The sequence below is a fragment of the Callospermophilus lateralis genome, chromosome 5 (genome assembly GCF_048772815.1).
Source record: "Callospermophilus lateralis isolate mCalLat2 chromosome 5, mCalLat2.hap1, whole genome shotgun sequence".
NCBI classification, from domain to species: domain Eukaryota; kingdom Metazoa; phylum Chordata; class Mammalia; order Rodentia; family Sciuridae; genus Callospermophilus; species Callospermophilus lateralis.
In genome coordinates this window covers 88,868,138-88,892,378 of record NC_135309.1, presented here as the reverse complement: position 1 = coordinate 88,892,378, position 24,241 = coordinate 88,868,138, and the positions used below count along the sequence as shown (strand labels likewise).

The following is a 24,241-nucleotide window of genomic DNA, read 5'->3' as shown; positions in this document are numbered from 1 at the left end:
TGTGGGGGGATTCACATCTGAAAGCTGCTGCCCTAGAATAGAATTTTTTTTTTTTTTTTTTTTTTTTTTTTTTTTGGTACTGAGGATTGAACCCAGGGGTGCTTAACCAGTGAAGCACACCCTTGGCCTCTCTCAACACACCCTCTCTCAACACACACACACGCACACACACACACATTTGTATATTTTAATTTGGAGACAAGGTCTTGCTGAGTTCCTAAGTGCCTTGCTAAGTTGCTGAGGTTGGATTTGAACTCATGATTCTTCTACCTCAGCCTCCCAAACCACCGGGATTATAGGAAGACACCATCACTCCTGGCCCTAGAATATACTTCTAAAATAAATTACTCAAGAATCGAAATTAGACTTGGTAACAGAATTCTGTGAATTTTTACCATCACCACCACTACCACAACCATCACCCCATTCTCAGCTTCACAGAGCAGAAGATCAAGCTTACCTATATATCTCATCATCTTAGGTCTAGCTTGTGCACTAATATAAACATATGCAATTCCTTTATAGACCACAGGACGTGTGTTTACAGTGTTGGCTCTGTGGGATCCTCTGCAGTTACACTTGCTACCACTAGATGAAGCTCCTACTGCTCCTCTTACCTTTCAAGAGAATTTGATGTTTGACTACTAGATAACGTTGATTGGAATTTAACATCATAACTAAGATTACTCAGAGTTGTTTTACTCTGGGAATAAGGTGACTAGTCTTGTCTTTTTTATTTCAATGTAATTCAGAAAACTACGTGTTATATTGAATATCATTGGCCTCAAGGCTAAGATCCATGACTTCTCTAGTTGATAACTATTTATTTCAAAAATATATACCCATCTCCCCCTACCCTATACTAACTCATTTTATACCAAGAGTTGGTTTCAGAGAAAAAAGAAAAGTCTCTATTTCCTTCTGTATCCAAGTTGGGAATTAGCTTACTCAACATATTTTCACAAGCATACACCATGAGCCCACCCATGTCTGTTTAACTTACATATTTGTCAAAGGATAACAGATGGATCCAGACTTTCTATAGAATAGGGTAGTAGGAGCAGCAATCTGGCTGGAAAGAGGAGCTATCCAAGAGGCTTGTTTTGTAGCTATACCTAGATAGCAAAATGCTCTCTGGTAGCTGAAGAATTGCTGAGTTAGGGAGGATAAACTTAAGTGTGGTGAAAACACTGGTCTGACCATTACCTCTGTATGGCTATTGTAAAGTGATCAAACTTTTAGCCTGATTGAATGGCTCTAGCAAATGAGGATGAGAAGCCAGGCAATAGGCCTAGTCAACCCTTATTGGAGGCTTGGGCAATTCTACATGTTAGATAGAGACAAGGGAAAGGTGGTCCCGTGGCGGTAACAGCACATTTGGCTGCACAATTACCGATCTTCCCACAACTGTAAATCTGATAAATATTAAAAACTTTTTTTATAGCATCAAAACTAAAAAGACAGTTTAGAACAACTGAGCCAATATTTTAGAAATAGTAAAAATCCAAGCAGTGAGTATGGATTCCAAGATATCACAGGGGTATTTATTGATCCCCAGGGAGAAAATAAGAGGCTAACTAACCCTTTGACAACCTCATAAGACCAGCGGGTATAAGATCTGAATCTAAGATCGGCTGCGAGTAAAAGAAAAGCAGCTCCTGATATCCAAGACCTGGGCAGGCTTCAGCCAGGCCTCGTGTTAAAGGTGAGCAATTTTACAAAGCAGCAGCCTCACACAAAACCACTCTGTGACTCTGAAGTACAAACAGGAGACAACTCCATAATTATATTTGAATACAGGCAAGTATGGACATTGACTAGGCCACACAAATGACTGCTATTTGTTTACCAGTAAGAGCCTTATCCTTGGTCTGATCTTCCTTCCTTACTAAGATTCCCATGATAGAATTACTCCCACTTCCTGAGAACATCTAAACCAAAATCAAGCCTTATTTCATTTAACTCTCCCACATTACTTATAATAAGCCTTTTCTGACCCTCTATTGCTGAGATATCTCATGGTTTCCCATGGTATGTTCTTTCCCTTGCTGCAATGAATAATGAACCCCACTTATGAAAAAATTACTACCTACCTCTATACCCAATTGGGTGGTAGATCTTTCAAAATTACTACATATATATTTGAGCTTCATTCAGAGACATATTTGAGTTCCTTGGAAGTAGTTTTAAAATATTATATCATGTTATATTAATTAATATGATCATATTATATCTTGCTTTTCAGGTTTGTTGGGTGGATTAGAACAGAGCTTAATCTAGAACTGATTACTTCCCAGTAGTGTAGAGTACTTAGTATACTCTACCTACTGTTCAGTTCATCTTGAGATTTTCCAGTCAGATTAGTGGATACAAGCATTATTTCTGTCTGTGTGAGCACCATGCCCTGCTACCTTTAATCTTTTCCAATAGTTCAGTCTCTGGTTCCACTAGCTTTTACACACATGTGTTGATCATTGATCAGCTAAATATTCAAGAGGAAACTTTAGTGGGCTTCCAGAGCCTGCCTGCATCCAGTTCTCTTTGTCTTTACACTATCAACTATAAGTTTAGTTTCTTTGCTTTCTCAGACTCTGTCTCCTCAATTGGAAGGATTCTTCCTCCCTGGGAAGCAGCCTGGATCTCTCTCAAGGCAGGAAACTGGGAACACTGCCTGGCTTTCCATATTTGTTCCCTTTTCTTCAGGGATTATTGGTTGTCTGATATTTATTGTCTTGCAAAAGACATAGATTAAAAGATTATCATTTGTCCATTTTTTGCTTGTTTGTTTGTTTCAAATGAAAGAATGTATCAGAGCCCTTATTCTATCTTGGCCAGAAGTACAGGTTATTATAGGGTTTTTTTAAAGGTAAATCCTTAAGTAAGAAGATGCCAACACAATACTGATTTGGTTTAATCAGTTAACTTTTATCAATTAGTTGAAATCACAGAATTTACTCTCAAAGTATATTCAGAGCTTAGAATCACTCTGGTTTATTTTAACCACTTTTTCTTTTTGTCTGAAAATATACAATCAGTTATTTAGGTTGTCTTTAACAGGAGAATGATAAAGGGATCAGAATTCTTCTTTTGGCTCTTAAATAAGAATTTGAAATGTGGTACAATTTCAGTTGTCTAATGTCAGTCATATTTATCTTTCTGTTCTACTTTAACAATGTCAGATTTTTATTATTGTACTTTTCTGGTTTTGTTTTTGGGAAATTCTTTATGGAAGACATACTGAAAATGTCAGGTTTTGAAAAACCATCTTCCTGTCAGAACTGATTTAAAATTCTGGGATTGTACTGTTTTAATTTTCTGCCAAAACTGTGTAAGTTTAAAAGAGGCTACAGAAATTATTTTCCAGATGAACCCTCCACCCCCATCCCTGGTATTTTGCATAAGGCCCTAATCTTTTCATTAACACAACTTTCATTTTTCTCTTTAAATTAAACAATTGAAAAAATATATTATAGTCTGCCACCATTTTATATAAAAATGAGGCATTGCAATAATTCTTTAAAGTACTTGTAACAGATTTTTATAGATTCTTTTGAAATAAAGTGGAAGGCAAAGAGAAGGAAGCAGTTTATAAAACTGTGAGTGGGCTGTTTTGACAGTGACAAGCATCTAGTATTGACAAAGGCCAAGCCATGAACGATTATGTTAAGGGGAGAAAATTCAATAGCCTTGCTTGTAAAAGAAAGTAGGAGATACAGTAACACTTCATTTGTAAGGAGGCCATTTGTCATTTCTCCCATCCGTAAACAGGTGGCATTAAGAAAGAAAATGATAAGTCGTTTGAATGCCTCCAACTAGCTCCACTTGCTAATTCTCTACTCACAGCATATTAGAAGCAATAACCTTGAAACAGGTCTAGGGCAGAGGCTGAGAGTAACTGAAAGGAAAAGCACAGGGTGAATAAAATTTGGTAAAAATGGAAGAGGCAGAATAAACTTTCTATAGTACCAACAAGGTTTCAAAAAAGATAGCAACATCAAGTCTCATTACCTCTCATTTACATCAAAAGGATGCCAATTTATTACAACATAACATAACCACTGAGTATTATTATAAAAGTCACTGGCACAAGTAAAAAAATTTAAAGTTTATAAAACATTGATAAACTGTTTTTTATATACTGTCTCAAATTGATTCTGAGATTGGCAGTAAACCTCTGTAATAATTAAGGAAAGCATTATCACTTAAGAAAGTATTCTAAATTGGAGATGAGGGAGTAATTTTTAAAAGTTAACTCAAACCCAATTCTGTTGATACCAGATCCAGTTTGTAATAAATAGCTTGAGTCATTAGGATTTAAATCTGTTAAGAACACCAAAAAAGGATGAAAATACTTGTAATATATAAATAAATGCAATAAAGGTGGACACAAAACCTTTATTTCATTTATTTATAGGTGGTGCTGAGAACCAAACCCAGTGCCTCACACATGTAGTAGGCAAGTGCTCTACCATTAAGCCACAATCCAGCCTTATTTAAGAAAATTTTCAGTAAAAATTTATCAAATCTTGTGTTCACTTCGGCAGCACACATACTAAAATTGGAACCATACAGATAAGATTAGCATGGCCCCTGCGCAAGGATGACATGCAAATTCATGAAATTTAATTTCTAAAAAAATTCTAAAAAAAATTAATCAAATCTTTAAAACATTTTGACAAATAAGTAAATATCTCTTTGGAAAATTCACTTCAACTTATTCATTCTTATCTGCTTGTTGAGAGTTTGTGATACGCACAATAACCTCACAGGTGCTGGAAAGAGAGACATAGTAGTATTTGTCCCAGCCATGAGGAATTGATACTTTAGGGGAGAATATGAAGCACAAACATATTAGTCCAAGGTAACAACCAGTAGAATTGATCAAACAAGAGCCCCTACCTAGTTAGGAAGTAGAAAGGAAACATGTGTCACTTCCAAGGTAGTTTCTTGGAAGTAGCATTTACATTGTGATAAGTAGCTTACAAAGGAACACTGAAAAAGTCACATAGATAATCTATTGTTGTATGAAGCAGAGCTTCAGTAAAGATGAGGAAATACTGCACTCAACCAGAAATGGAAAGTAATAAAGATGAGGAAATACTGCACTCAACCAGAAATGGAAAGTACCCTGAAGCACGGAACAAGTGTTGAGCAATACGTGAAGAAAAACTAAAAAAGTTTAAAGTGCATTCTTGCATTCAGCTGCAGACAAAGTCCCTGAAAATAGCTTGTGTTCTAGTGGGGAGACAGGTAAAGCAAACAAATGAGCAAATATGCATTAATATTAAATACGTGTGTCTGTGCATGTGTGCACGTGTGTTATCAGGTGTTGATAAATACTAAGGAGAAAAATAAAGCAAGTTTAGGGGAAGGACCTGGCTTGTGGCAGTACAGACTCAGTGTTGATTTAGAACTGTTACTCTTTAGAAAGCCAAGAAAAGACTCTTCCAAGTATGAGACCAAGATGAAGTATAAAGTGAGACATCTGACTTCTCTAAACAACAAATATCCCAAAGCTTATTCTATTATCAAGAAAAACAAAAGTTAGGAAACCCTTGATGAGAAATCATCTTAAAGACACTATGGAGTATTCCGATTCTACTCAACTGTCTCTTCTGGGATTCTGTAGCTCAGTTGGATCTCCAAGTTTTCTCATTCTCCACCACCATCTCTGTTCCAATGGGCAGGGGAGAGTCCCTTCTCCTGCCCAATTCACTTTCTGTGAATAAGCTCCTGGAGCTTCCTCTTCTTTTTTTTTCTTAATATTTTTTTAGTTGTCAATGGACTTTATTTATTTATAAGTGGTGCTGAGAATCGAACCCAGTGCCTCATACATGCTAGGCAAGAGCTCTACCACTGAGCCACAACCCCAGCCCAAGCCTCCTCTTCTTTGTCTCTTTTTTCTACTCACTATTTCCAGCCATACCTGTGCCTCATCCCTGATACCCTTCTAACCACATGAAATGCTAGTCTTAGAGACTCCATTTTCAGCCTTGTGCCCCTAGCCCCAGGTTAGATTAACTTCTTGATTTTTGTCTATCTACTTTATTAAATTCTTCATTCAGTGTTTTAGTCAGCTTTTTCATTACTGTGACTAAAAGATCTGACCAGGACAATTTTAGGGGAGGAAAAGTTTATTTAAGGGCTTATGGTTTCAGAGGTCTTAGCCCATAGAAGGCCAGCTCCATTCCTTGGGGCTCAAGGTGAGGTAGAATATCATGACGAAAGAGTGTGGCAGAGGAAACCAACTCACATAATGATCAGGAAGCAGAGAGAGGTCTCCACTTGCCAGATACAAATATATACCCCAAAGCCATGCTTCCAATTCCCACCTCCTCCAGCCATACCCTACCACTTCAGTTTCCACTCAGTTAATCCCAGCTGGGATTAACTCACTGTTTTGGGTTAAGACTCTTACAGCCCAATCATTTCTCCTCTACATCTTCTTGCATTGTTTCACATGTGAGCTTTTTGAGGACACCTCACTTCAAACCATAATATTCAGGTTGAAATAATAGAAGATAAGAGAGGGGGAAATAGGGTCTGGGAGTTAATTAGCATATAATCTTGGCAAGGTGAGATCTTGGACTAAAATGTAGTATTGCAAGTGCAGATGCACAGGAGGACAAAGCATGTAAAGGATCTGCAAGAAAGTGACAGCTCAGCTTGCTATATTCACTTGAAAATAGCACATGCAGGAGTGCACTGCATTCCAATGTCTTAGTATCTAAACAAAATAAACATAGGTTGTCCCATAGTCTATCTGCTGGCACCCATGGTCTCCACATTAGGCACCCCCTCTCTTTGTAAAGAAGATGAACATCTTGAGCAGGGAGACATCAATCAGCATCGAAAGGATAATCTGGTGATGTTGTACAACTAGCCAGCCTGCATTGAGAATCCAGAAAAACCTGTTTGAGAATTGTGAAAGAGCCTACAGAATGAAAGAAAGTCTTGGCCAGCTACCCCTCTTATAGAGAATCAATATCCAGAATATACAAAGAACTCAAAAAACTTAACACCAAAAACCAAATAACCAATCAATAAATGGACAAAAGAACTAAACAGAAACCTCTAGAAAAAAAGAAACACAAATGGTCAATAAATATATGAACAAATGTTCAACATCCCTAGCATTCAGGGAAATGAAAATCAAAACGACACCAAGATTTCATCTCACTCCAGTCAAAATGGCAATGATCAAGCATATAAATAAATGCTGGAGAGGTTGTGAAGACAAAGGAACACTGTTGGTGGGACTTTAGACTAGTATGTACATTGTTGGTGGAACTTTAGTATGACCACTTTGGAAAGCAGTATGGAGATTCCTCAAAAAACTAGGGATGGAACCACCATATGATCCAACTTTCCCACTCCTTGGTATTTTCCCAAATGATCTAAAATCAATGTACTATAGCAATACAGCCATATCAATGTTTACAGCAGCATAATTCACACCAGCTAAATTATGGAATCAGCAATATCTATATCATATACAAAAAATCGAGTTCTACTCAGCCATAAGAAAGAATGAAATTATGGCGTTTGCCAGTAAATGGATGGCAATGTATTATATCATGCTCAGTATTATATCTGAGCCAAACTCAGAAACTCAAAGGTCAAATGTTTTCTTTCATATGTGAATGCTCAAGGAAAATAAAGGAAATGGGAAGGGAAAGATAGGATAACATGAAGAATTAATCAAATACAAATTAATAGATGTGTGAAAGGGAGTCTAATAGAATAGAGGAAGGACAATGGGAGAGGGGAGAAAGGACAAGAGGAAAAAGAGGGGAATTATGAACTGAAATCCATTTCCATGCATGTAAGAGTATGTCAGGATGAACTCAACTACTACGTATAACTATAAAGCTCTAATAAGAAAATTTGAAGATATCTGTTTGAGACCATTGTGAAAGTGAGGAGGACTTGAGCTACTTGAATATCTGTGAGAATTTTTAGATGTTGGATAGAAAAATATTGAAAAGAAAGAATCCACAAGATTCTTTGGTAACAAATTTGAGAACAGCAGAATCAAAATAACTATATGATCCAATAATAAATAATAGAGGAAGACTTTGAACAGGTAATCAGGAAAGGGTGCTGATCTTGGGAAAGAAAATATTGAGTTGTTGGCAGAATATCCTTGTACCAGAGTATCAGGCTTTGGGGACTATAGCAGCCGAACCCTTGAAGAAGAGATCAGAGTGGAAAAAAATGTGGGATGAGAAAGGAGAAGAGCTACATTTGTACTAGAAAGGGTAAAGAGAGAGATGTCATCTTTGTGGAAGGCCCACATCTAATGTGATGAGGAGGTTAGAGGTCCACCTCCACCTGGCTAAGAACAAGAGAGAATAGCTAAAGCAATCCTTAGCAAGAAGAGTGAAACAGGTGACTTCAAAATAATACAAACTATACTACAGAGCAATAGTAACAAAAAACAGCATGTATTGGCACCAAAATAGACTTGTATACCAATGGTACAGAATAGAGGATACAGAGACTGACCCATATAACTACAGTTACCTTATATTAGGTAAAGGCACAAAAAACATATATTGGAGAAAAGATAGCATCTTCAACAAATGGTGCTGGGAAAACTGGAAATCCATAGGCAACAAAATGAAATTAAGTCCCTATCTCTCACCATGCACAAAACTCAAAATGGATCAAGGACCTAAGAATTACATCTGAGACACTGTGCCCATTAGAAGAAAAAGTAGGCCCAAATCTTCATCATGTTGGATTAGGCCCTAACTTCCTTTATTAGACTCTAATATAGCAAGAATTAAAATCAAGAATCAATAAATGGGATGGAGTCAAACTAAAAAGCTTCTTCTCAGCAAAAGAAACAATTTGTGAGGTGAATAGAGAGCCTATAATTTGAGAACAAATTTTTACCTCACACACATCAGATAGAACACTAATCTCTAGGATACATAAAGAAATCAAAAATCTTAACACCAAAAAGCAAATAACCCAATCAATAAATGGGCCAAGGAACTGAATAGACACCTCTCAGAAGATGATATACAATCAATCAACAAATATATGAAAAAATGTTCAACATCTCTAGCAATTAGAAAAATACAAAACAAAACTACTATAAGATTTCATCTCACTCTAGTCAGAAGGGCAGCTATTATGAATACCAACAACAATAAGTGTTGGCAAGTATGTGGAGGGAAAAAGGACACTCATACATTGCTGGTGGGACTACAAATTAGTTCAGCCACTAGGGAAAGCAGTATGGAGAATCCTTGGAAAACTGGGAATTGGAACCACCATTTGACCCAGCTATCCCACTCCTCAGTTTATACCCAAAGGACTTAATAAGAGCATACTACAGGGACACTGCCACATCAATGTTTATAGCAGCACAATTCACAATAGCTAAACTATAGAACCAACCTAGATACCCTTAGTAGATAAATGGATAAAGAAAACGTGGTATATATACACAATGGAATATTACTCAGCAATAAAAGAGAATAAAATCATAGCATTTACAGGTAAATGGATAGAGTTGGAGAATATAATGATAAGTGAAGTTAAGACAATCCCCCCAAACCAAAAGCCAAATGTTTCTCTGATATAATGATGCAGATTCATAATGGGGATGGGGGTGGGCAGTGTGGGAGGAAAAGATGAACTTTTGATATGGTAAAGGGGAGGTAGTAGAAGGGAAGGGGTTTGGTGATAGGAAATATGGTGAAATGAGACAGACATCAATCCCCTAAGTACATGTATGAAAATATGAATGGTGTGACTCTAATTTGTATACAACCAAAGACATGAAAAATTGTGCTCTATTTGTGTAATATGAATTAAATTGCAATATGCTGTCATATATAACAATAAATAAAATAGAATAAAAAATAGAGAGAGAGAAAGAAAGAGAGATCCAAGAGATCTCTGTGATCAAGACACAAGAGGTTAGACATGGAAAAGCCAAGGATAATCACTTATGATAAAGGCCTTAGAAGCTGACAGGGAGCTCAATGGCAACCTTGGAGTTAACTTTGTTGCGGGTAGATGAACAGAGGTAATATTTCATATAACCCAGGTACAGAGCACAGAGTGGAATTCAATATCTTAGCTTAAAATAACTTATTACTAAAAAAAAAAACATGAAGTAGGTTCTGAAAGTTCTGAAATAAGGATATGAGGAAGACAAAATTGCAGGAGCAACAGCCATTAGAAATATTGGAATTAGATCCTACCTTACCAACTGGCTTGTACTCCGAAGTCTCTTATTGGTACATTCTGCAGAAAGTTTTTGTGCTTTATGGAATGAACTTTTTGTCTTATACTTCATTCATACCTACATGATAATGAACTGCTTAGCCCTGTAATCAGGAAGTATGCAAAGTTTTGAATCTTAGAAGAGAAAGTGAAAGCAATAATAAAGTGTCCTCCTTTCAAATCTGCAGCAGCGTGAATCAAGGTAATTTATCAGCATTGTTCTTGGGTTTTTCTTTAAATCACAGATTTTCAGTGAGAATAGTAGCCTAACCTGAAGATAGAAATCTATCATATTGGAGGGTAGGGGGTTTGTCTGAGCCGAGACTGGGGAAAGAGGTAACTCTGGTACTGCTAGAGTGGAAAGAGTGCACTTAGGGATGGGACTTGATTTAAGACTTTCTGCTGAACTGACTCACTCCTTTTCAGGGATTTTTTTTTTAAAAGACATTTCCCACGTGTTCCTTGTAATTCTTATAATTTCAATCCCTGAATATTTTGTTTGTTGCAATGTTCCTTAAAGTACAAGGCAGCATAATGCAAAGTTCACTATACTGAGGGCCAGAAAAATGTATTTTAGTCCTGAGTCAGCCTCAAACTTCTTGTGTGATTTTGGGACAGTCACTCACCCTCAGTTTCTTTATCTGGACATTAAGAACTTGCACTAGCTGGCCTTTAAAATCCTTGCCAGATTAACATTACAGACTATCTGAGGAAATGCCAAGGCCTTTCTCTTCACTCTCATTAGTTAAAAAAAAATAAATAAATAAATAAATCACTTCTCTCTGGTAGGGTGTGCTAAAGAGAAGCAGAGTAGTCCTTCATGTAAGCCAACAAATGCAAATTACAATAACCACAGCAGTAATTTACTATCTGGAATTCAGGCATATTCCTTATATGCTAATTGCTGTGCTATGCCAAATTCTTCACATGGATTAGTTAGTTTAATTCTCCTCACATAAGGGGATATAATCATTGCACTGTTTGATAGATGAGGAAATGAATGTTTGAAAAGTCAGAACATCTACCATACAGGATAGGTTAAGTAAAGATCCTGTTGGAATCTGGGTGCTGTGGTTCCAAAGCCCAGTATAACAAATAAGCCATTCTATTTTGTAAAATCCTCAGAAATCCAAAATAATAAACCAATTATTTTATTCATCAGAGGTTCTTAGTAACTATAATTTAAAATTTTTCTTAAGAGGGAAAGAGAAGCATCATTATTTATTTATTTTTTTATTCTCTTTTTTTCCTTTAATATACCCTTTGATCTGTATTAATATTGAAAGTTGGAAAATTGAAATAATTATTTGGATAATTAATTCTGAAGTACTTGTTAATGATTAATCAATCAAACAAACAAACAAAAAAAAAATTTGTGAGGTTAAGTTGGAGCAAGGAAAAGCAAATAGAGGCAAGTGGCAGGTCCGGAAGCAGAGATGAACCTCCTAAATTAACTAAACTTTTTGTTCTAATTTTATTTTCTGATATGAAGAAACTACTTTAGTTGTATTTACAGAAGCAGTGAATTCAGTTTAATTTGCATTTTAAAAAGTAATGGAAAGCTATTGCATCCTTTATATCAGTAGCCGTAGAATAAAATCATTGAGATGATATTATTTATGAAAAGAAATTAGTTCAATACCATTAATAATAAAATTAATATCTGGTATAAAAATTATACAGAATTCTTTTTTTTAAAGAGAGAGAGAGAGAGAGAGAGAGAAAGAGAGAGATTTTTTTTAAATTTTTTTTTTAGTTATTGGTGGACACATCTTTGTTTGTATGTGGTGCTGAGGATCGAATCCGGGCCACACACATGCCAGGCGAGCACTCTACCGCTTAAACCACATCCCCAGCCCTATACAGAATTCTTTGTGACTACTTTTTAAGGCAAGATAGAGGCATCCTGCTCAATTTATTTTTAGGCATTCAGGCATACTCTTAAGATGATGTAAAAAAATGTTATTAGTATTAACAATCAATGAATTTACACTCCTGTCCTCTGCTCATTGCTCAGGAATGCAGAGGGGATCCAATATGTGCAATTTTAAGGAAGGGTCCTTTTATTTGAGCCTAAAATGACTTTTGTTTATAATAACCAGATAATTGCTTAATTTTTACTTTATTTAATGGATATTTGGCTTGTTTCTGATAGAGTAGTCTTTCACATCCATGCATATCTTTTTTAAGTTTTTGTGAATTGAATTTTTTTTCTTTGTGTTTTAAGTGTCTTTTTTTTTTCTTTTAGATTAAATCTATCTATTTGAAACATTGTTTGGATCTTGGATGATGTAACTGAAGCCAAATGTGATGAAGAACTGTGAGATTTACCCTGAATGTTAGCTTGTATTTTAAAGAATAGATTTAATATTCCACTCTTCAGCAATGATTAATTCACAGAGAAAACTATTATTTAATATTTACATAGGATTTTGCTGCTCAGAAGTAATCCTGCCCAAACTATGCATTTGTTCTCAGTTCTCAGTATCATCTAGTTATCAGTCCAGTGAGGACCCTGGGGCTTTCGCAGTAGCCACCAATGGGAAGCCATTTCCTTGGTATCAGCTAAGGCTCCCCAACAGTGTCATTCCTCTCCACTATGACCTTTTTGTCCACCCAAATCTCACCTCTCTGGACTTTGTTGCATCTGAGATGATTGAGATTTTGGTCAGAGATACCACCCAATTTATCATCTTGCACTGCAAAGATCTTGAAATCATGAATGCCACCCTTCAGTCAGAGGAAGATTTAAGAGATAAGAAACCAGGGCAAAAGCTTCAAGTTTTGAGTTATCCTGCTCATGAGCAAATTGCACTACTGGTTCCAGAGAAACTTATGGCTGACCTGAGATACTATGTAGCTATTGACTTTCAGGGCAAGTTAGCTAATGGCTTTGAAGGGTTTTATAAAAGCACCTACAGAACTCTACGTGGTGAAACAAGGTAAAGATCTTATCAGTCATTACAGTCTCTTGTCATACTTTCTTTGTGGCTTCCATTTCTTTGTCAGTAGTGTGCTTCAGCAATCATTTATAGGAAACCCAACACACTGTGGGGAACTTGGAAGAGGAATAAACTATACTATTTCTTAAGTACAGTGGGAATGCGAAGACAGGATACAGAGGCATAAACAGCTGGAGGGAAAATAAGGCAATTCAAGGAGAGGCCAGTGTACGACTGATAAGACAAATATGCTTATATGCTAGGAGAAGGAAAGTACCTCACAGAGAGGGCTGAAATAGGTACAGCTTCCCAGAGAAGGTGAGTCAACACCAGAAGGAGATGTGAGGTTTGGATTGGAAAAGAGGAAGTGAGAAAGTGCACATTGGCAGGACATAGTATCATTCAAACCCAGGAAGCAGTGGCAAAGGAGAAATCTGTTTGGAGAACTAAGAAATAGGGTCTACTTGGTCATCTCACATTCACTGAACACACGCTGTGTGCCAGTCACTCTTTTGGACCTTGAAAGTACAGCAGTGAGAGATGGTCAAAGAGACTATGAGGACAAGAAAATAAATAAAAGGGGCAAGGTAAATGATAGCTACTATAAAGAAAATAAGACAAAGTGATACAATAAGAAGAAAGCATATCTGGGGAGTGAGATGAATATAGTTGAGTTGGCAGGGAAGTCTTTATTGAGAAGATGCATTTGAACTGAGACCTGAATTGAAAGAGAAAGCGAGGAGTGAACAGGGGAATCATGAGAACACCTTGGGGTAAGAGCAAAGTCTCTAAGGTAGGGCTGACGGACAAAAGAAGGCCAGTGTGAGTTGGGGGAGTGACGGGGGTGGGGGGAAAGGAACAAGGTCATGTAGAGTTTTAGAGCCTCAGGTTCAAAGGAAAGTCATTGGAAGGTTCTGATCTGTTTGTGCATAAATCACAATCTATGATATGGTTTGATCATAAATTTGATCTTTATGAAGATCAAACCTTATCATGGGGGTATGTGTTGTCAGCTTTTTATCACTATGATAAAAATTCCTGACAAGAATATTTTAGAGGAGGAAATATTTATTTTGGCTCACTGTTTCAGAGGATCCAATCCGTGCTCAGCTGGATCCAAGGCAGAAATATCATGGCAGAAGGACATGGCAGAGGAAAGCTTCTCAGCTCATGACAGCTGGGAACCAGAAAGAGAGGGGCCAGGACACACCCCTAGTGACCTACTTCCTATAACTCGTACCTCGCCATAGTCCATTCACTTATCAGATTAGCTCATCAAATAGATTAATCCATAGATGTGGATAGAGTCCTCATAGTCCAACCATTGCCTAAAAGCCCACCTCTGAACCTTGCTACATTGGGGACTCTGCTTTCAACACATGAGCTACTGAGAGGATATGCCAGACCAAACCATGGTAGGGTATGTTATAGATAAGAAAAAATAGAAGTAGAGCGATCATTTGGGAGGTCATTACAATTATTTAGGAAAGAAATTATGGTAATTTGGTCCAAGCTAGTGACATTAGTTATGGAGCAAAGTAATTGAATTGTACATTAATTTTGAAGAGCAGAGAGTTTGAAACTGAAGAAAGTGAATGGATATTGAGCAGGTGGCTAGCAGAGTCTTCTACATACTTGCTTTTCCTTCCCCACCTTGGGTATTCACTGTCCATTGAGGCCTCAAGTACACATAGCATAGCTTTTTCCCTGGCCCATCTCTTTTCCCCTCCCCTTGGTGACACTCATTGCACTCAGTTCTCAGGGCCCTGTGCTCAGGCCCAGCACAGTACTAGAAATGAAACGTATCAACTCCTTGTCACTAAGGCACCATAAAACCAGTGGTGTTTTGTTTGTTTTGTTTTATTTATTTTTTTAAGTAAAAAGTGGTCCATTCAAAGGTCATACATTTTAGGGATAATATTTTTGGAAATGTGGGAGACTACAGGTGTACATATCTGAAGTAAGAGCTAGAGGACTTTCCAGCACACCTTCCATCATTAATTGAAGGCTATATCTGACTCCTCTTATAATTAATGAGTCAGGGCTGTTCATACTCAGTCATCTAAAAGATCAACATGTGGGACAATATGCTGCACAGTGTCGATTGAATCTGAGAGAACACATTCTCTCTTTCCTTCCCTCCCTGTCTCTCTTTTTCTTTGCACACACTCACATACACACACACAAAAAAAAATTCAGGAGACAATCATTCTTTTGAGAAGCAGGAAATTACTACTATGCATGTGGAGTTCAAAGTAATTGTGTAATAGCAAAGGTTCAGGGTTTTTTTTGTGTGTTTTTGTTTGTTTGTTTGTTTGTTTGTTTGTTTTGTTTTCCTTGCTTTTCCAATGTAGACTTAATAGAACCCAAATTCCACATTAGTGAAAATTATTTCAGACGCTTAGAATTCCTTTACATTTGCAATACCTGCTACAGAATTCAAATGAAAACTTGAGGCTCTAAGTAAATCATTTACATTCCTAACCTCATTTCCCCAACCAGAATCAGAAAAATAAAAGAAGCTGAGGTAAAATTATCTTGACAGTCCCTCTGTTCTCCCCATGACCCCCTTGTCCTTTATCAGAAACTTGAGATTTTTTATTATTCCCTTCTCTTTGGCCAAAATCTGCTTCCCAGGCTTACTGCTTAGTTGAAATTTAAAATGCAAGCAATAAATGTGTAATTACACAATTTCAGGTATTACTGAATTGTTGGAATACAGGGTTTGTTAGACTGTCTATGACTTATTACCAATTTGAAGACTGGAGGAGCTTTGCTGGCCAGCAGATAGATTTAGAAATGGAGCCTTAACCAATGGTGATACAAGAATATGAGAGCCCAGCTCCGTGCCTTCAGTGAGAGCAACTCGAAGGTGTAGTTTCCATCCCAGAGCACTCTGGGAATAAGGCTGAGGCTGGGACTTTGCCTAATACCACACCTTGCAAGCTTTTCCTCTTCTCTTACTGCCTCATCTTGACAGCATATTCTTAGTAATTTGGGATTCCCTTCCTGGAAGCACAACCTAAGACATCACTCATCTATATAATTATTCGCACATTTTATTAAAGCCTCCTCAGGCTCCAAGACAGTAACTGAACTACTAATTTCCTATTCAATTTTGAGGCCAGTTTAACTGAGCGTGAGACTGATTTGCTAAGGATCCTGGTATAGTTTACTCGAATTCTGTGAGCCTCAATATCCTTGTGTGACACAAGTGTGAAGGAAATAATGGGGAGTGCTCAAGAGTGTGCATTAATCATGATTGGCAGAGACACTGAATAAGATTTTACCCTTGTGTTCTTCAAAGAGGGAAAATCTGGATTCACTAAGATTATAGTTTGAGAAATCAAATACAGCATCTCTAGTTTTAGTAAACTGTTTGCTGAAGGTATGAACTAATTTATTTTTGGTTTCACTTGTGTCTTCTGACTGGGGGGTCTTTTCACAGAATAATTGCAGTAACAGATTTTCAGCCAACCCAGGCACGTATGGCTTTTCCTTGCTTTGATGAACCATTGTTCAAAGCCAACTTTTCAATCAAGATAAGAAGAGAGAGCAGACACATCGCACTATCCAACATGCCAAAGGTATTGCCATTTTGAGGAACTTTGGGGATTCTTCTCAACTGTGTCTCTGTCTTTGCTTAAAATTTTTTCCCTTGTTTTCAGGATATAAGCCATTAGTTTGTTTTCATCTATCTAAATACTTATAATTTTCCTAACCCCTCTAGACATTTTGTTTGGGGGTATTCCTACATAAAAAGCTTTTTTTCCCCAAAGAGATTTATATTTTATTTGAGTTCATGTGGAAACAGTGTTCTCCTAAATCAGTGACAAAATTCAGAATTACCTAGAACAGCACTCCTGAGACATTAGTGTTAACATGAATTGTTCAAATATCTTGTGAAAATGTAAATTCAGATTCAGTAGGCCTTGGGGTGAGGCCCAAAATTCTGCTTTTATAACAATTCCCTGCTTTGCAACTGCTGTGGGCAAGGGCCTAAAGGACCTTTTCAGGCCTCATTCTGGAAAATTTTGACTGGTAATCTGTAATAACACTTACAAACCCTTATCCATTTTTATTTAAATGTTGAAAGTAGTTCTTAAAATTATTTATGAAAGCTATTTTTTTGTGGTTGTGCATGTTTTTTAATTGAAAGAGAACATTGGATTCTTGGGGGGGGTGGTGAATTATTCTGATTATACTCAGAATACAGAGACCCTGAAGGACACAATAGTCCCTGAGCCTCATTTGATATTTCCTCACTAATGATATGCTTGCCATTTGTGCTGTTGAACAAAATGTAAAATATTTCCCCATTGATGCTTGGAAAGTAGGATAAAAAGAGGCCCTCTCAGTGGTGCTTCCAAATGGTAGACTGCACAAAAAGCAGCCTTGGTTACCAGCAGCCATCAAATGGCCGTATAGTTGTTTTCCACTCTGCTCTAAAGAGGGCCTGGCTTCTGCAGATGCAAAAGAGAAAAGAGACTGTGCTCTGACACTGCATTTCCTCAGATTTCATTTTAATGCTGGAAAACACATTTTCTCTGAAATATTAGCAGGGAAGATTGAGGGAAAATGAGCAAACTGCAGGTGACACATACGCTTCAATTTTTCCATGATCAAATAGACAGAAGTTTAATTTGCTCTTTCATTTTCAGTATTGATGATCTGCTACCTTAGCTCTGAGGCTTCTTTCCAACAGCATGTTCATTTAAAGGCAATATGTCATTCCGTCTCTTTTCTACTAGCTTTTTATTAATATAATTTTTCATATGGAGGGTAAAGTAGGACTGTTCATTAAAATATTATGCAAACAAAAATTGACACTACTGTTATTATATTAGAATGTTGGATATCTTTAGAAACCTCTGGTAACTTCTCCTATTTAAGAAAAATCAGCCAGGCACTGTGGCGCACGCCTGTAATCCCTGCAGCTCAGGAGAATGGGGCAGGAGAATAGCGAGTTCAAAACCAGCCTCAGCAGCTTATCGAGGCCCTAATTAACTCAGTGAAACTCTGTCTCTAAATAAATAACACACACACACACACACAAAAAAAAAAAAAAAAAAAAAAAAAACTAAGGATGTAGCCCAGTGGTTAAGTGCTCCTGGATTTAAAAACAACAAAAAAATCAGCCAACACTGTGAAAATATCTCATCCAATCCTTCAATCTCTGCATTGGCTCAGCTGGCTGAAGCAGCTCTGGTTCATGCTCTTTACAGTAAATACTAGTATAACTTGCTTTTTTGTTGCCCTATCCAGTCTTTTATACTCTCTGGATAATAGTTGTAACAAATAAGATGAGTTGTGGTCCAATGGGATGAAGCAACACACATGAAATTCTCAATCTGTTTAACTGAGAATAAAATATTTAAGGGAAGTAGGGGCCACCCAAGCACTAGTTGGCAGCATATCTTGGGGCATTTCCTTGGCTCCTTTCCACCTTAAGGGAAAACATACCTGCTGTGATATTTACTATGCAAGTACAGTTCTTCTGGCATTGAGAAACTAGCTAAATTCTTGTCCAGCAATGAGTGCTTTATAATTGGAGCTTACATCACCATTCTGGAAGAACTTACGTGAATATCCCATGCACTTCTATTTAAGGAAATGCTAATCCTCATGGGTCACTCCAGACTCCCATGCAAAACTTGGCTTTCATGGACTGTCTCTCTGGAGGCAGAAATCAGGGCAAATACATACCTACCTCTTGATCATCTCGGCCACCAGCTTTCAAGTGGTCCAGACTCTCATTTTCTCATAGTCCACGGATTCACCACCTCTTCTCATAACCCATCCAAACATCCAAGGCTTAATGGTCTTGACATTTGCAGAAGTCCACAGTGCTACCTGCCCGCTGTCCTCCACTTAAGACAGTTCCTTTGCTGGGAATTCATAGAACACTAACTGAATCAAATTCCTCAAAGAGATCATTTTGGGGCAAAATTAATTTGTTGCATAGAGTTAAAAAATACAGCCAAAATAAAATTCTAACTTTCTTAGAATATTTGATCAGTATCTTCTGCTTTATTGAAACTCAGAAATACATTTTTTTCAATAGAAATCTGTACATTTTAAAACCACAAACATTTGCTGTTGTAATATTCCAAACAGTTTATTGTAATCCTTCAAGCTATGTTCTCCTTTTGAAGCAAACTGTAATCTTATCCAACAAATAAAATATGCTTAATAAACCATAGTCACTGCTGTTAACAGCCTGACTTCTAAAAAAGGGCTAAGGGTGGGTCAGGAAAATTTTACATTTTGACAAATTTGAAGAAAGTGGAATTTTTAGATGATTGGATCTGTATCCATTCAGTATTTAGGAGCAGTGTGCATAATATGGTGCAGACTATCTCTGGCACAAGCCACTCAGACTAAGCAAAGGTAGAATTTAGTAATTTCTCCGTGAATTTAATGGATGCAGCTGACCAGTCTACAGGCTGAAAACCTTCTGCTTCCTCAGTAGATGGACAGAAGCTTAAATTACTAATGACCTTCTTGGCCTGACTGCTTTCATTGCTGAATCAATGAAGCAAAGATAAAATAAGATTATGACTCAAGCTGTCATGCAGAAAAAGAAAGAATGAGCAGCATCTTTGGAATCACAGTGTCACATCCATATTTTGGTCTTGTTGTGAAACTAGTCGTGTGATCTCAGCAATTCAGTTAACATTTCTGAGCCTCTGCTTCCTCACCTGTGAAATAACACCTACCTCACACCCACATAAGAGGATTAAAAGATAATGTAAAGTATCTAGCACAGTTTTGCCTCCCATTTCCTTGCACTGCAAAGGTTTATTTATTATGCAACAAAGGGAAAGGGGTCATTCTCTGGCATTTGTGCTTAGAACCCCAGAACTTGAATCGATGCCAATGCTGGAGGTTATTCCATTTTAAGAATGTAGAAGCATCTAAGATTTTATATATATAAGAAATATATATACACACACACACACACACACACACACACACACACAAATACAAATGTAAGGGGCATCATTTTGTGATCCCAAAAGCACTGCATTGTGTTTTCAAGAGGATAAAAGAAATAGAGCTACGAGAGGCCGCAGAAAGTAAAAAGAGTTCATTGATCTCCTAGAAAGGCATCGAGGATCCTTCAGAGTGTCAGGCTTCCCTCTAACTCTCCTGCCGTAAGTCAGGCATGGTCATGAAATATCCAGTTCTCAAATATTGATTCCTTTCCTTTGCTGTAGGTTAAAACAATGGAACTTCAAGGAGGCCTCTTAGAAGACCACTTTGCAACTACTGTGAAAATGAGTACCTACCTTGTAGCCTATATAGTTTGTGATTTCAACTCTGTGAGTGGCACAACCTCATCAGGGGTCAAGGTGAGATTAACTTCTAATTTCATACCCAGTGCAGAATAGTATCCTGAAAGCAATGAGCTTTTAATTATTTTCTTAGGCTTCTCCCCTTATCATTAAAGTATTTTTTCTTATTTTAACAGTAGAATAGGTTAAAAATTAAATTAAAAATGTTCATTTATCTTATCACCAAGACACAACTACTCATAATCATAATTTAAGCTTTCCAAATATTTTCTGTATGTACATAAGTATATTTCTGTGTACACAGTAACACTAAATACTGTATATATTTATGTATGTATGTTTTTTTCAAATATATATGTACACTTTTGTAAAATAATACATTATGGCTGTCTTTTACAGAATTTTTACCGAAATATAACATAAAAATTAAATGCCATTAAATATTTTTCTAAAATATTATGTTAATAATTTCATGAAGATTTTAAAAATCAACATCTTATTTTAGGGCATTCCTATTTTCCTACTTGTTTTCTATAACTTTTTTTTCTCAATAAAAGGAGATCTTCATTATTTTTAGAGTCTTAATTACTTGCAAAAATTTACCAGAATGCCCAATAATTATCTTGCAGCTACATTTTTACTAACATCAGTGGAGACACTATAGAAATAAAAAAGAACTTCCTGCCATGAGGAACCAAATTATAGATGTGAAAACATCTTCAAAGAACCATAAAATAATACTTATGAAAAATGGGTCTAAAACTGCTATTATAGCTTACATACGCATATGCTTATGTAGATATGTATTATGAGTTATGTGTCTGCATACATATCAAAGCACCTCTGAACATAGATATATATGTGTGTAGACGTGGGTGTTGCGGGGGGGTGGCAGTCAGATGGCACTTCACTTTAGAGGGACATGTTTCTATCAGCTTTCTTGGATTCACAGCCTAGATCTACAACTTTCTACCTGTGTGATTTGTAGCATGGCACTTAACCTCCATGTATTTTGTTTCCCTTGTTTCATCTGTAAAATAAAGATAATAGCATGTACTTCACAGGAGGTGTGTGTATGATTATTAAGTTAGATTTTACTTGTAAGCATTTAGTAGAGTGCCTGGTAAACCATTAAAAAATATTGGTAACTATTTGCATATCCCCTGCATGAAAGTTCTGAGGGACTTCAGTTAATTCAGAGTATGAAAACAGATCATGAAATGAAAATAGCCCGTTAGCCCTATACTTGGAAGCTAAGAAAACTGGAATCTAATTTTGTTTTTTTTCTATTTAACTGCTAGTTACTTTGGGGGAGTTATTGAATATACTTGAACACTTCTTAGCTTAAAACAAGCTAGACAGTGAATGGGGGTGGAATCTATAAATTCTTAAACGTTTTTCCACATAGCAATAGGATCTATGTTTTACTTATGACCATAATTTTGGAATATTGGTTTCAAGTGCCAGAGTATATCATCACTGATATGATATACTCAAGTGGGTTCTCATAATGGGTTAATATAGCTAGTAATTTACAAATCAACACTCAGGGAGTTGATTGTAACAGAACATACAGGGTTATTTATAATTTTCAAAACTGGCTTTTGTCTCAATACTTCATAGAACCCCTTATATCTTATTGACACCATGCTAAAGGTATCTTAATACTTTCTTGAAAAATTCAGTCTGTCTTTCTGTGGGTAAGAGTTGTCAGAAATGGAGTTGTAACCAAGAGCTGTCACTAAAAGACCATTTCTGATCCACATTTCCCAGGTGTCCATCTATGCATCCCCAGACAAATGGAATCAAATGCATTATGCTTTGCAAGCATCACTGAAGCTACTTGATTTTTATGAAAAGTACTTTGATATCAACTATCCACTCCCCAAACTGGGTATGTTCATATTCTACATCATTGCCTTTATATTTGCTCATAGAACTTGCTTTGATTTCATCCCTGTTTATATGAACATTGAAGAGATTCAGTTAGCCCAGGAAGGAAAAATGTGTTTTCCAGAGATGTTCCTTGAACACAGAAAGTATAATACTGGGGAATTAAATTGACTAAATTATGTTATGTGTATGTACAAATAGGTAAAAACAAATCCCACTATTAGGTATAACTTTAATGCCCCAAAATATTAGAGAAAAAAGAAAAAGAAAGAAAACCTCCAAGAAATTTAAAAAAAAAGAATAAAAGAGAAAATATAGTACTTATGAGAACCCCAAGTAGAGTGGATCATTTTTCTATTACTTCATCAGGTTTAATATTAAAATATTCATTGCATATTAGAATTGCATGATTTTTCTGGAGCAGTATCTATACTGTATTTGTATAAGATCAGCTCTCTTTTCTAAAAGCTGTCAAAGGTTTAAGTAATCAAAGAGCTAAAAACTGTCCTTCCAAATATTATCCATATTGGTCATTGAAATTAAAAGATAAGATTATGGCACAAATTTTTAAAATTGGGAAGAACAGAAAATTTAATTTGGGTGTACTAGTAGGTCTTTGCATGGGATGATACTCATAGTCTACCTTGGATTTAATTTCCTATCTTAAAAAATAAAAGTTGCAGCCAGACACATGGCAATAATCACAGCAGCTCAAAAGGCTGAGGCAGGAAGACTGAAAGTTCAAGGCCAGCCTAAATAACTTAGTAAGACCCAGCTTCAAAGTTAAAAAATATATAAATAAATAAAAACAATCTAGGGATAGAGTTCAGTGCTTTACTAGGGATATAGCCCACTGGTAAAGCACCCTGAGCAATTCCCAGTACCAAAAATAAATAAACAAACAAACATTTTTATAATGTGCAAAGCACATTAACACTGTTAGTTAACCAGGTGTAGTAGTGCATGCCCACAATCCTAGTGGCTTGGGAGGCTGAGGCAGGAGCATTGAAAGTTCTTTTTTAAGAAATGAGTTCATTTTTTGTGAATCTCAAACATGACTAGAAATTATTTGATGCTACTTATTTATTTATTTTGGCACTGTGAATTGAAACTAGAGGTGCTTAACCACTGAACCACATCCACAGTCCTTTTTAAAAGTATTTTATTTAGAGACAGGGTCTCCTTGAGTTGCTTAGGGTCTTGCTATACTGAGGCTGGCTTTGAACTTGTGATCCTCCTGCCACAGCTTCCCAAGCTGTTGGGATTATAGGAGTGTGTCATTGTACCCAGCTGATGCTTTTTATTTTTAAAGATTTTAAACACTGCTAATTTAAGACTAACTATGGGCATTTTTAAAATAAATTATTTTCTTGGCAGTAATGCACCTAAATTTTTTTCAGAGTTTGGCACTTTCAGGGAAAAAAATGGTCAAGGGTCAGTAAGTTACTTTAGCCACAAAAATGTACCAGGAGAGTTTATTCTACTTGTTAATGGATATTGATTGTTTTCAATGCAACTACAAGACACTAAATCAATGTTAAGATTTTTTTTATATTTTCAGAAAATTGTATATACTCACTGAAAGATCATAGTGTGTATGGGCAGGGAGAAAATTCTACTTCAGTGAGGAAGCCATAATGATCAAGTATTGTTATTATTCTGTCCTAGATTTAGTTGCTATTCCTGACTTTGGGCCTGGAGCCATGGAAAATTGGGGCCTTATTACATATAGAGAGACATCATTGCTCTTTGATCCCAGGACCTCTTCTGTTTCTGATAAAATGTGGATCACAAAAGTCATAGCCCATGAACTAGCACACCAGGTAGGTCACCACTCATGATATTTTCTTGTGTCAGACTATA

General features: G+C 36.6%; 1 protein-coding gene and 1 non-coding gene across 2 annotated transcripts in view; both read left to right on the top strand.

Annotated features, from left to right (window-relative positions):
• Positions 1 to 4,528: 4,528 nt before the first annotated feature.
• On the top strand, positions 4,529 to 4,631 carry LOC143400626 (U6 spliceosomal RNA). The gene has a single exon (XR_013091525.1). It is a non-coding gene; the product is annotated as a U6 spliceosomal RNA (small nuclear RNA).
• Positions 4,632 to 10,413: 5,782 nt separating this feature from the next.
• Positions 10,414 to 24,241, top strand: part of Erap2 (endoplasmic reticulum aminopeptidase 2) — a 38,645-nt gene continuing 24,817 nt past the window's right edge. The window contains exons 1-6 of the mRNA XM_076856017.2: positions 10,414 to 10,447; positions 12,494 to 13,187; positions 16,636 to 16,774; positions 20,408 to 20,542; positions 22,259 to 22,379; positions 24,047 to 24,201. Of these exons, the coding sequence (XP_076712132.2) occupies positions 12,631 to 13,187; positions 16,636 to 16,774; positions 20,408 to 20,542; positions 22,259 to 22,379; positions 24,047 to 24,201 (1,107 nt within the window). The 5' untranslated portion in view covers positions 10,414 to 10,447; positions 12,494 to 12,630. The remainder of the gene's footprint in view (positions 10,448 to 12,493; positions 13,188 to 16,635; positions 16,775 to 20,407; positions 20,543 to 22,258; positions 22,380 to 24,046; positions 24,202 to 24,241) is intronic.